Genomic DNA, 14,364 nt, shown 5'->3' on the forward strand with positions numbered 1-14,364 from the left:
CTTCACTCTTGGTTAGTCAGATTCCTGGTCTCAACAGCTCACAGTGACACATGACAACAAGAGCTCAGTAAATAGAGACAGGCTTTTCCAGGAAATGTGAGCTTTTGTCTGAACGGTGCTGAGTGACAGGATGCAGCCAGAGGCTGATGGTGTGGGTTTTTGTTTACTTGTATAATGACAATAGAAATAAATATGGTGATGAAAACCCCTTATGTAATCACATTAATCTGAGGTAAATGAGTTTATATTCCACATAATCACTGTAAAATGTCACGCATTTAAGAATAAAATAGGAAATGCCACTCTTATTGAAAAGATGCTGTAAATGAGGCAGCGACACGTAGGACTGATGAGAATATTACATTCCAGCATGTCCCGCATGGCCGGCAAAATATCACGTTATAATGAAGTGGTCTTATACATGGTGTATTCATTGAGTTTATTTTGCAGTACACAAACACAAAAACTGTACACTCATAATAGATGAAAATAGACTAATTATCAGCATTTCCACTTCAGACAAAGAAAACGTCCTTAGTGCTTCTGGGCAGAGGCCCTGGCGATCCCTCTGATCGTCCAATGCTTGACAAATCTGGCTAAAGGGACATGGAACATCACCTGTATGGAGGGGAAGGAGCCCATATTAGTCTGTGAGGTCGAGAAACAGGGTCCCCTAGCTGAGGGTCTGAAATCAGTTTCCCCTTGATAAGGGATGGAAGGCTGATTTCCACTCTGGATTTCTGAGGCAGTAGACAGGGATGGCTATACTTGTATTTCCCTGGTGCCTGTACACTGGGTTCACCTTGGTGGACAAGATGGTTATTTCCCTCACCTCTAATTTCATTGTTTCATATGTGCTCTATCATAACTCCATCCCTCTCCCGTTAGTATGTTGGCATTCACCCTCTAAGAGGGTCGCTGCAGCTTATCGCCTGTCAGCCCAGAGGCTATTATGTAAAACTGTCTAACTTGCTCTCACCATATTTTAAACTGCTCTCAGATGGAATAAATCCTCCTGTACTTGCCTTTAAGCTACTGCACCAAAACAAAACTAGGGATCACTGACTAGTAATTACATTGGAAATATTTTCAAGTCCACTCTAATGGCAGTGAGGCCAGATTGGAGTCAAGTTTTAAAAGGACTTTTATTGTTTAAGAGGATTGTGTAGTTTTAAAGTGGTCGTTCTTAGCGAGCGATCCACTGTTGCCACTTCATGGAAATTGAGCTATCACAAAACCAAAAGGCTATATAGCTACTGTACAAATGTTCTAGTGTTGTATAATATTGCGACACAGGAAGGTTAAAGAGGAAGATTCTGGTAGGTTGTAAACTTAGACTGAACTTTGTGCTACCCAAACCTCTCTCCAACTGCGTTGGCACAGCAGAATATTTATGTGTGTGTCTAAAGACGCCTGCAGGGTGTGCATGTGTTGGAGAATGATTTCTTCACCATGCATCTGAGGGCAAATAAAAATGTCTGTGAGCTGTGTGAAAGGTACATCTGTTCAGGTGTGAAATACTATTTTGCTATTTTTCCACAGCCACCTCTCTGACAGTTTTTCTCTCTGGTTCTTTTGCTCTCACTCTATTGCACTCCGTCTTTCTGCTCTATGGAAGTGAAAAATGGAGTTGGTGATTAACTTTCCAACCTGTGCAACATCAGAAAAGGAATGACAATTTTGTCTGAATGATTTTGATTGTCTCCTTTCTCCCCATCCTGCACCTCCTTCCTGATTCCTCCCCCGTATCTTTCTTCCCCAGAAAGCTGATGTCGGTGTTGAAGAGGTATCTAGATGTGTCCAGTCGAGGAGAACAGTGTGAGCCCATACTCCGAACCCTCAAAGCCCTCGAGTATATCTTCAAGTTTATTGTTCGTTCACGCATGCTCTACTCGCAGTGAGTACTTTTTTTTCTGTTTTGTTTTTGGATCCTCAACAATGCAAATAGAGATTCCTGAACACACACAGAACCCAGTGACTCTGCATTGCCAAAGTAATTGTTTTTGACAGCTCTGTGAGAAAGGCCTGCTGATTACAGCACTAAAGGTGCTAATAAGCATTGATGATGAAGTGCAGCAACCAAATGATCTAGCTAATGTCAGGGCAGGACTGCTGAATGGGCAGCCAACATGGCCAGAAAAGTTCCAGCAAGAGAGACACCCACTGTGCTGAGCCCAGGGCTGCACCATATGACGAGTGTAAACACCATTTATAACTAGTGAAAAAGTTGTTGCTGAGAGATCAGACAGATGATCCAGAAACATGATGTTCCCTGCCTGTGGGTGACTTGAGTGACTTTGTGTTGATGCCACCGGATGTAGGTACATAGGACACAACCCTGTAGAATTCTGTATGAATGTTTATAGAAATTAGCTTTGAGGGGATGTGTGTGTGTGTGTGTGTGTGTGTGTGTGTGTGTGTGTGCGTGTGTGTGTGTGTGTGTGTGTGTACGCGTGTGCCACCTGATCAGTGACAGTCTGTCTTTTTAATCTTCTAAAGGGCATCAGGGGCTTTTGATTGTTTGTTTATTTGATGAGAAACTGGAAATGGGAAGAGATATATAAATTCGGATAATAAATTGATTATACTGAGTTTACTCTGCCAGTTGGGGACAAGGGCAAGTCCATCAAACTTTTAAGGTCAGATTTTGTTTGTTCCAGCATTCTCATGAAATTATATTGGTATACCTTGCCCATTCTGATCTGGATGCCCATGTTTTTAGAAGATGGAAATCTAAGTTTGTTAATGTGGGAGCTTGAGAATGAGGCAACAATGAGACCTTAAGATTAAGTGGAGCTAGTAAATGGATAAGTTTGAATCTTAGTGACCATGACTTCAAGGTCAGAGGTCACTGAGAGTCACAACAATGTCACAACAATGACATTGACCTCAAAGTCAAGGTCAGAGGTCAGGTTTTCTGAAAATCTTGTGAACGTGATAACTTGAAAACGAGGAGACATAGCATTTTGGATACCATTGGTGTGTGTACTAGGAAGCTGAGGGTCAGCACTGGCGGTCACGAGTATTTTTAGAACCTGAAACTATGCCCATTTTAATATCTAGAAATAAAAATGGAGATACATATGCCTATTTAGCAAGGTGTTACAAAATGCTATTATAAAAAATGGCAAGATCCAGTGTCTCAGAATGATAGAATTAGAAAATGGCAGATTTCTCTGTCAGTGAGTTCAGATTTTTCTGCAGGTTTGTCTTTTTGTGCTTTTCTTTGTGTTTATGTATGTGCATGTGTGTTCACACAGACATTTTAAGCAGACATTTAAGCATTCTTCTAAGTAGATGCTTTTGTGTGTGCATGACATTATCTCATCACTGGTCCTAGACTGACTGAGCTTCAGTCACCAGCATCCCCTGGGTGTTTCTAAAGCGATAAATCTCACTCTTCTTCTCAGCTTCTCTCTCTCCTTTTCTGTCTCTTTGTCTACCAACTACCTGCTGCTGACAGTTTCAGCTTCCTCTGCATCTAAAGTTTTCACATCAGATTTCTCCTCTACTCTAAGGCCTTGTCACGCAGAGAGAAAATCACATATTCAGGGGAGCCACCGTGCTGTAGATGCATCTGTAAGGCTTCATCACCGTCACCATGAAGACTAGCAGTCATTAATAGTTAAATAGGTGGCATTGAAGATTTATTAGGTTGTCAAACCAGCTTCGTGTTCAAAATCTATTATGAATGTGTAATGTGTACTTCAGAAATATGTAAGGCAAGCAATTCTAAATTTTGCTTCTTTTTGTCCTCCAAGCTTCAAGCTTTTAATTTCTCTGGTGTCTAGTTAATCGCTCTCACAGTCCTCTTTAATATGTTCACCTCAAGTAAACTGCATGTAATTATATCACATGAAAAAGAATGTTTTCTAATATGAAGACTTATTCCTATTAATGTGATAAAAAAATTATTAGATGATCATTTTATTATCAGCTCAGTGTTTTCTAGTTATGACAATAGATTTGTTTCACAGCAGCCATTTTTATATTACAAAGAAGGTAAACACAGGTGTTACTAATCACATTAATCCTCTGCATCTAAATTAAATAGAACTTTAATGTCATTAGTAACACCTGTGTTTACTTACCAGTTCACCGGAAAATGGTTGCTGTGAAACAAGTCTGTGTCTGAGCTTTTGAATTTTGTTATCTTATTGTTAACACATCTTATTATTTAATATAAAAGCAGGCGAAAAAGGATAGTACTTTGACAGTAAAAGACTAATTACAGGAAAAAAAGTTCCCAACTAAAATTCAGGGTCACATTGATGCGTACCTTGGGACTCTGTTCCATCGATCAGATTGAAACATTTCAAGCGTTACAGACCAAACAATAATCAGAGGATTTTTCACAGTTACGCTCATTGGTGATGCATCTTAGAGGTTTTGGTTATTCTCATTTCAGTCAAAATATTGCAGCAATGAGCACTTCGACTCCAGGGAAGCCGATTAAAATTACGAATCAGAACAGGGAGATATTTATGACTAGAAATTCATATGTCATGTTTACTGGTGTCTTGAAGACATTATTTTTACAACTACAATATCTGCAGCTGAGTTGCTCTTCAGCCCCTCTTTTAATCAGACTTCTTCTCTGCCGCTCACTCCTTTCTTAAATGGACATAATTTTGTGTTAGTGTACGCTTCGTGAGCAAATAAAATTTAGGTTAAGAGTAAAGTGATCATCTATTGTGTAAAATGCAGGAGAAGTGCGTATTTGTGGTATGAGTGCACAATCCAGTCTTAGCATAGCAGCACTAACACATCAACTGTAGATAACACCCACGCAGGTGTGCACAGACACACACATACACACCCCCACACACACAGAAACACTCACGCACAGACAGGGCTGGTGGATTAGCAGGACAATGCGTGTGTAATCATAACTGTACTCTGCAAAGAGCCCAGTGATAATACCTCTGTGTGTTACTGCCTAATCCATCCCTCCACATGCTAAATTTGCTGTGTGCCACATGCTAATCCTTCCCCCCAGCACTCATAACTTCCATTGTAATTAAAAACTGCACAGTGCAATTGAATCGCTCAAACACAGTGAGGAGAAGGAGGAAGGAAATGGGTGGAGAGATGGATGGCAATAAAGTTTGCTAATGCACGAGCCCGTAGACCTGAGGGGATGTTAGAAGCAACACAGTCAGCCAGCCTTTTCTTGTGACAGGATGCTGTAGTTACAACAGTCAGTGCTTATCAGTGTTCAGTTGCAAAAACTGGCTTCATTTTGTTAGTGTAATGCTGCATTGTTTTTTCTCCATTACTACAATTGAATATAGGACATTAAATCAAAGATATTGCTTTGCTGTGTAATTACCTAGGCAGTTTTTCGTGGGTTTTACAGCTTCGTATGCTAAATAAATGATTGACTTAGGGTTTAAAGTGCACTCCTGTTACAGAAAGAAGATATGAGGAACTGTAGCCAGTTTAGTTTATACCCCATATCCAGAAAATCAAAAAAAATTCAGATGCAGTGTCACTCTGTGCTAAGTGACTTTGATTTCATATAAAGAATGGCAGCACAGAAAAAATGAAGATAACTTAACAAACCTTTCATTACAAGCCTGGAATCAGTTTAAACTGTGAAGAGAAACACTGGGTGTTTTTAGGAAAACCAGTAAAACTTATCAGCGGTATAAAATTGGCTACTTAAGGACTAAGGTTGTTGTGGAGCTGCAATAACAGTAGATTTAGGATTTGAGGAGATGTGGACTTTTTTACCCACTAAATGAATTTGGGCTGATTTTTTAGTTTGGCTTTGGCTCAGGAGGTAAAGCGGGTTGTCTACTGTTTAGAAGGTTGAAGGTCTGATTCCCAGTTCTTCCATTTTGCTTCTGGGCATCATACTGACCCCTGACTGTCCCTTATGCATTTACTGAAGAGTGTGTGTGAAGAGTGTGTGTGAATGTTGCATAAGGTGATTAGGTTTAGATATGTATGTGTGTGTGACTGGGTGAATGAGGCTTTGAGTGCTCATTCAGAGTAGAAAAGTACTCCAGTCCATTTACAGAAAAATCATTCAAGTACAGCAGGCATTATTTAGTAGAGGACAACATTCCTCTTTGAAGTGTCTGACTATGGCACGCATCCTTATGAATGACCTATGAATGAGCTACACATGGCCTGACCTCTTGTGATCATATTACTTCTAGAAGTGCGTGTCTCAGCTGCTTATGCAAGGGGATCTATTGGTTTGCAAAGAGAAAGAAAATAGAATAACATAAAATATTGTGAATAAAACCTTGAAATAATTATCCACCAGTCTCTGTTTATCGAATTAATCATTTATAGTACAAACTGATATATGTATCAGTATGCATATGTATCAATTATAAATGAGACTCATTGCGTCTTTTTTTGCCCTTTTTGACCTTTCTCACTCTCATTGATTATTTACTACACTTGTTTATTTTCTGCTGTTTTAATCCGTATTGTTTCTTTTATAGCCTGTTCACTATTCATATTCCTCTGTAATTACTGACACTGTCTCCCGTCTTCTCTTTTCACGTTTTTCTGCGCTTCTAGGCTGTACGAGGGGAAGGAGCAGGAAGAGTTTGAGGAGTCACTGAGGAGGCTTTTTGAGTCAATCAACAATCTGATGAGAACAGACTACACCACCACACTGTTGCTCAGGGTAATCACATACACTCGCCCTGCATCCACGCTTCACAACCTAGTGCACCTCATTACATTGTTTTTATATACTTTTCATCTTTATCCGAACCCTTTTTCCGCTTCTTCTGTTTTGCTGGACGTCCTGTCTCACTATGTCTCACCTTCGCCTCATGCTCCCACTTCTCAAAGTCTGTTTTTGACTGCATCAGTATTCTGCTGCTTAGTGTTTTCCTCTTATTCTCTGTGCCTACACGTACACAGACATACAAACAGAAAACATCAGAAAAAGTTAGGTAGAAAGACAAGAGCCCAGTGAAAAATGAAACACCCCCTTTAAACACATGTGGAGAATGCCTGTTTGATGGCAAAGTCACCTTGCACAGGGTTTCAAGACAGTAATTTAACACTATTTACTTGTTGCGTGTTGTGTGTGTGCATGTGTGTGTTGTTAGGTTGCTGCTCTGAAGTACCTGCCAACAGTCCTGCAAGATGTGGAGAAAGTATTTGATGCCAAGCTTCTCAGGTAAGCTTATCCTTAAACTCACAAACAGAGAGATATGCACACACTAGCACTTTATCTTTGGTCTTGTTCGTTCACACCTACAGAGAGAATATATGAGTTTTTTTCACCTCACGTTTCCCACTTGGCTTTATTCAGTGACCCTTATTCTTCTATTTCCTCCCATATTCCATCGTGGTTAAACCTTACCTCCTTTATCAGGTGATAAAAATCCCATCAAACTGACGTGGACACAAGGACAAACACTCCAACACACTCTGCTTCTCCTCTATGTGCCCCTGAGTGAAATGACAATTTTAGCAGAACCATCAAACAAAAGCCATTTGAACCCCTTCTCTTTTATTCTCAGAGTCCTGAAGAACAAAATGACTTAGAAAGACTGGCATAACCTTTCCTTGACCCAACTGAAACATACAATCAGTGTGCATACTTCACCAGTTAGTATGTTTTCTTGTCTTGCCACATTCAGTTTTTAAACCTTCCCATCCTCATATATTGTCTTTTCACCTTTCTGTGACCTGTGGGGTTTTGTATGTCCGTGTCTGAGCTCGTGGACTGTCTGCATCTGCCAGTTCAGTCCCTCTAGTGGCTCGATGTCAACACAGTGTCACAGAGGTGCTACCTTAAACACCTGCCTCACACACGAAGATGAGTGTTGAGGCAGAGTTAAAAGTCAGGGCATATATTATCATACTCTGTCTTTTGTCATTCATTTCCTTTTTTTATCTCCCAATCCCAAACCCCTTCACTCACCCTTTATATTCTGTCTTGTGCAATTCTTTACACACATATCCACAAACATATCGCAGCCATCTGAACTTGAAAGTAAAGTCCCCTTTGCATTCCTGATCAGGATCGCCTCGAGCAGAGTTTCCACAAACAGGCCATGTGAATTACAATTACGCTGCTCGAGGTGGACATCAAAGCTTTGTATCGTGTCCTGTATAGTTACATTTCTACACCTTGTAAACGCACCTGTAGTGTGATCTGTGCAGTGGTACTAGTGAAGACATTGTCTGCTAAGGATGTGTTTTGTTACTCAGGGTATCTGCAGCATCTCCACAGAGTATGTAGTGACATTTTGGATTTTAATTAGACTCAGCCCAGATGATTAGTGGACTTCACTGATCCTCTGTACTCGAGCCTGCTCCTGTGCCAGCTTGGGGGACATCAAAAGTCACACAGACCTTTGTGTTATGTTTAGTTTGGTAGCAGAAGGTTTGCATTTTCTTCTTTTATGCCATTATTGAAAGTGCTGCAGCAGCCTGTGTGGCATAATTCAAGGAGACAGAGACAAAGTGAGATACAGACAAAAAATTGAGACCGAGGGTTTGCCATGTTCTGAGCGTTCAATCTTTCTAAGTGGCGTCAGGGCTTGCAACCAGCCCATTTAATTATTCCAAAATTGAATTTGGGGCAGAGGATAAGTCAAACCCATGTCTTCATTAAGATGTGTGCAGACTTTAGCTCATTTGTTTTCCATGCGGCATACACTGCTCTTCCCTGTGATACAACTGCTGCTTCTAGTGGTTGCATATTTTATATGTTAAAGGTGATGTGTCTAAACCAGGGATGGTTTTGCTTTTGATCTTTGAAGCAGTTACATTGTGTGAATTAGTAATGCTTGGTGAGATGTATAAAATGTGTAAAAATATAATTTCTGAATATTTTGTGTGTCCAGTTGCTGTTCCCCATGTGATAATCTTTTATGATTATTCATTTTCCTCTGTGTCATTTTCTCTCTGCAGTCAGTTGCTGCATGACTTTTACTCCTGCATTCCTCCTGAGAAACTCCAGAAACAGAAGGTGGCCTCTATGACTGAAATTGTCAGCAGCCAGCTCTTCCAGAGACAAGGTGCATCATTTTTTCCATTAACAGTTTTCAGCACTGAGTTACTAACAAACAGCAGACTTCATGCTGTGTAAAGAGCGAATCACAAATACACATATACATTCTGAGTGAAATCCTTCAAAATCCTATAAAGCATTCGTTGCTTCTTACTTAACAGTAGTGATCAAGTTAAAAGGTCTATGCTACAGTAAGTAATTCTAGCTCAGCAACTGTACCAGACTGCTTCTACTGTACTTTATGGCCAGTGAGGGTGCTCTTTGCACTAAAGGTTTGATCACAGTAATACAGAAAGGGTAATGTTCCATTTCCTGTGGGACAATCCAGTAAAGCACTTAGATTAAAAGCATTAGCCAAACGGTAAAGGACATAATGGGTTTGTGAGCATTTATTCGGTTTACTGCAATAAAGACGCATGTTCTGATGAAGCCTTTTTTTAGTTACATCAAACTGACAGTTTCAGGAATTTTTCATAGTCGCCCGATTCTCTTATGAATTTCTTTGTCAATAGATTTCAAAATGAAAGAATAAGCCTAACTTAAAATCGTCAGCTGCCTTAGTTAGGATTTATTTTTGTGTTTAGCTTGTCAGGTAGTCTTCTCTGTGTGGCCTATTTTCTGTTGAGATCAAAGAAACGACGTAGCTGTTTGATGCTGATATTATAACATATGATTTTAGTCCTGCTAAGCTCACCTACACTAACATTGCAATCAGCGCAATGGACACGAGTCAGATACCATCTTATTACAATCAGCACAAGTGGCACCGATTTTTGTATTTATACACTGATGGTAAAGGTCACTTCAAGTCAGTCTCACAGAGATTAAAATATCTTGAGGCTGGTGTGCGATGTGAGGGGATTTTGGTTTTGACATTCCAATGAACATCCCATGTCCAAAAGCTATATTGCAAAGTGAAATGAGTTGACTGTTCACAGCTCACTAGGTGTTGGTGCTGAATAGAGAGAAAGATGAGTCCTAGACATATTAATGTCACGGGCGATGTCAGCTGTCTGCTAAAGGAAAAGTGATATTGTACGTTTGTAGCTGATAAAACTGGAAGCCCTTCCAGAACTCTGTCATTAATGTGTCACTTTTTACCCAATTCCTTCTCTATTCGTAAATGATTTTCACCAGATTTTAAATGGCTACCGGGGACACATCATTTTATCAGTATTGTTCCTTTAAAGTGTACCACACATCGATGATCGCATACTGTGCACTAGCCTCATTCAACCCCCTGCCTCTGCTCAGCCCTATTATGTCTGTCTAATTCGCTTGTAGTGGGCTGATAAGTGGTAAATTCCCCTACAGAGGTCTGCTCGATGATTGATAGAGTGATCCTATGTTGTGCTGCTGTATAATATAGACTCAATAAATGGGTCCATAATCAGACCTCTGCAGTAAAAACTGATTAATTGGAGGCAGACAGTGAGTGAGTGAGTTTGAAACTGATATCAGTCTTAGTGACACTGAGAAAAGCTAGATGACATGCTGGGAAAGACGTATTTGAATCACGAACATTGCTCCCTGTGAAGCATCTCTGAAGCATTCTCATACACAACCTGCAAATATATTTGTATGCATTGGTTTCAGAGTAGCTGAGACTGTGTCTGAGCGTGAGTGTGTTTGCGAATCTGTGTTTGTGCAGTGGTGTATGCTAAGTGGTTGTGTGGACTGCTTTGAATGTTGTTTTTGAATAGTCCGTTGCTGTCAGCTGAGTCGGTATTCAGTTGAGGATATGGTTCTTTGGTATTGATCCTGGGTTAGATGATTGATTCCACAGGGGATGATGTGACAGGTTTGGCCCTCTGGCTTGCTGTCAACATGCTCAGAGTCACACAAGCGATCAAAGTGAAAGCAAAGGCAGTGTAGGGGCATGATGGGGAGGAAAACAGAAAGTGTGATACAGAGAAAAAGAGCTAACTTTTTGAGGGACAAAATACTGTCGATTGTGCAGTACAAAGTTCTCTAATTACTGCCATGTTTTCTAAACTGCAAATGTCTGTTTAGCTGGACGACGTTGAAATGGACCTAGGCAGAGGCAGTGGAGAGGCTAGTTAAAAGGAAAGGTTGAGGAAGAGATTTTTCAAGGAGCAGGGCAGAAAAAGGAGCATTTAACAAGCTGACTAGAAAGAAAGGATAGAGGGTGACATGATTATTGCTAAAGGATGGTCAGGCAGAGAAGGATAGCTAAAGAATGGTAAAGATGGATGACAGAGGAATAGGGAGGAGATATGGCTTGTTGGAAAAAAAGAGTTAAGCGCACCGTTGAATGGTAGTGTCAAGAGGAGAAAAAAATGGGATTAGGAGAGTATAAAAATGAAAAAAAGAGTTAGTGAGACCAGTAACTTCACTCGCGTTGCTATTAAACAGTCCAGAAATGATTAAAGTTTAAGCCCAGCTCACAATCAATATATCAGCAAATCTGCAAACTGTTGGTCAGTGATACCTTTTTCCTCTGCTGCTTTCTTTTCCTCCATATTTTGGCACAACGCTTTCATTTATTCTGTCATTTATACACTGGCCCTTTCCATCTCGATCCCTGCCTCACCAAATGAGACCTGACACTCAGTCTAATTGAGATGCATTTTAGCATTGGGATGCTAATAAGGAGGCTTGTATGCTAGTGTGCCATTTATCCAGGGCGCTGAAATATGTAGCTGAGCTGAATTATATATTTATAATACCTAATGGCCTGTGGTGTCCTATCACTATGCTGCAATACATATTTAATAATCCCAACTGTCTGAGCAAACCTACCTACCTCACTCTCCAGGGAAAAATGTCACACTGCTGACACCACTTCAGTGTAAGAGTGGTCAGATGATGGGAAAGGATGGTGGGTGTGTGAGTGTATGAATGTGACAGGAGATCAGTTCTTGTTCATGTTTGACACTTAGTGGAAATGACCAGTCTGATGAGGTTTATTTTTTATTATTATTATTTTTTTTATAAAAAAAAAAATCTGGAATGCAAGTATGCTTTAAATTTAACACAAAAAGAAAGGAAATTTGTGTTTGGTCAATTATTTATTTGCTGTAAAATGTTTCTTGGTAATAAGTCTTATACTGTTGTTTATTTTCCCTTAAATGGTCCCACACTGGTAAGAAAAATGCATTTGTGGGTTGAGCAGCAGACCCACCAGACAGGACTCTTGTTTGGTGTTGTTTATTCAGTCGGATGATTGAAGTCTGAAGAAACAATATTGAAAATGTAACAGTTTATTCATTTAACAAAAGGGGGACCCCAATAGCACTTGGAAGAAGCATAGATGGTAACAACAGCCTGGCACCTCTCCATCATGCTGGTCACCAGTGCACACTGCAGTGGGATGGTATCCCATTCTTCATCTGTCGCAAGTCAGCCAATGCGCTTGTGTTGGTCACAGAATAAGCTGTTTGGCATTGGCAAGGAAGATTTGGCAAGTTTATCATTGGCACAACCTACATACTCTACTCTGCTGTTCAACCCACAAATGGATTCTTCTTACAAACGTGGGAGCACTTCATGGAAAAAACACAAGCTTTACACAAGTAGAAGAATCATTGTTATAACAGAGAAACAATTGATCAAACATTTCATTACTTTTTGCTCTAAGTCTAGTAGTTTTTAACTACCATACTGAAATACTTACGATACTTTTATGCACTGTTTTTGTATTCTGCACTTATTCTGCTAAATGCAGAAGTAAAGCATCCAGCAGAGTGCATTATTTATGATGAAGACCAGTCAGATGGTCACATGTATTAGTTTTTCTCCAGTCCTGGTTGTAAATGAACACGCATACTTGTGTGTAGATCTAGTTGTGCGATTGTGCTCAACTTGCTGATGTTGTCTGTCCATGTGTGCTTAACTCTTTGAATCTATGGGCAGTGTTTGAAGGGATAGGGATTTTTTTCTCCCACTCAGAAATACTCCTCTGATTTATTCAGCATACGCTCCTGGGATTAAGGGTCTTGGCAAGCACATAGTGTATCCACACACAAACATGCACAATGCGCACATACCCGTGCTGGCAGACGCGCATGTGCATCCTGTCATATGGGTTAATCTGGTTTTGAGACAAAATTAAATTTACAAGGCGCATTATGGCTCAATTTAGTCAAATTATTATGCCATGAGGCAATTGCTGTGACAGATTGAGAGCATCAGCACTGATAAAGGAAAAAAAAAACAATGAGAGATCAGGGAGAGCAAAGAGCAGAGGGACAGGGGGATGAGTCTGTCATTTTGTTTGCCCACTCATTTCCCAAAGCTGGTCAAAGTCCTTTATTCCGTCCACTAACCTTCACGTTTTTTCTCAGCCAAACCTTCATTTCTCCAGCTTTCTCCATCTTCTGTCTGCACAGCTTGAAACAAGTTATGTCATTCATATTGTAGTATATATTAAACAGATTAAATTAAGCCCATATATTTGAGTGTAATGGCCATCTGCGAAGAACAGTTACAGCTGGGTGTAAAAATAACCCATAGTGCAAAACTCAGAAAGCTGTCTGTGCTATGGTGCCTAAAATGATACATTCTTTAATTTTAATGTATCAATCTCTACAAATGGCATGAATCTCATTACATAAATTGCTTGTATTATACTGCCATGCATTATACAGTATTGTTGGCAATGTTCACACCCGTGTCTATATTTCTCCTGCTGTGATTACTTAACGGATGCATGTCAGAGCTTGATGAATATGGAAGACTGATGTACTGTACAGTTATTATCGTCAGGGTTTAATCAGTGCTGAGTGATCTCAGTTGTTCCTACACTCTCTGTCAATCAGCATTAAGGACAGGTCACATTAGGCCTCAGTTATAGCTGGTTTCATACTTCTGGTTTCTAAGAGAGGTTTGAGTGACAAAGTTGTCAAGGGACCAAGAAGGATCTGGCTACAACTCTGTCTTATTTAAAAGCAGTAGTGAAAAGATTATATAAGATATACGTAACAGGATTAACCTGCAAGTGAGCCGGTGTTTGAATGCACCAGAAAAAGCTGCGTTTCTTTCATTATCAAAACAGCTGTTTGAGCTTAAATGTTTAAATTTCACAGGCTTACAGCAGCTTAAGGTGTGTGAGTACACTGATTTTTTTAAACCGTTTGCTTGGTGGTCCAGTAATCCCCAATGATTCCATATGCTTTATCTGTAGTTACATAGATATATTAAGACATGCTAACATTAAAAAAACATAATAGTCATATTGCTGTCCCGTCAGGCTGTCTCTAAGCACTGTTCTCAGTTCTGCTTCTTATGAGATGAAGTGTTTGTTTGCAGCATTTCTCTTCTCTTCTCTTCTCTTCTCTTCTCTTCTCTTCTCTTCTCTTCTCTTCTCTTCTCTTCTCTTCTCTTCTCTTCTCTTCTCTTCTCTT

At 40.0% G+C, this 14,364-nt stretch overlaps 1 protein-coding gene across 1 annotated transcript in view; it reads left to right on the forward strand.

Annotated features, from left to right (window-relative positions):
* The window catches only part of dock2 (dedicator of cytokinesis 2), a 92,639-nt gene that overhangs the window by 16,045 nt on the left and 62,230 nt on the right, over positions 1-14,364 (forward strand). Inside the window, exons 21-24 of the mRNA XM_005723194.1 lie at positions 1,763-1,897; positions 6,541-6,649; positions 7,083-7,153; positions 8,899-9,005. Coding sequence (XP_005723251.1) covers positions 1,763-1,897; positions 6,541-6,649; positions 7,083-7,153; positions 8,899-9,005 — 422 coding nt within the window. The remainder of the gene's footprint in view (positions 1-1,762; positions 1,898-6,540; positions 6,650-7,082; positions 7,154-8,898; positions 9,006-14,364) is intronic.

Source organism: Pundamilia nyererei, unplaced genomic scaffold (assembly GCF_000239375.1).
Source record: "Pundamilia nyererei isolate P.nyererei 1_Seehausen unplaced genomic scaffold, PunNye1.0 scaffold00008, whole genome shotgun sequence".
NCBI classification, from domain to species: Eukaryota; Metazoa; Chordata; class Actinopteri; order Cichliformes; family Cichlidae; genus Pundamilia; species Pundamilia nyererei.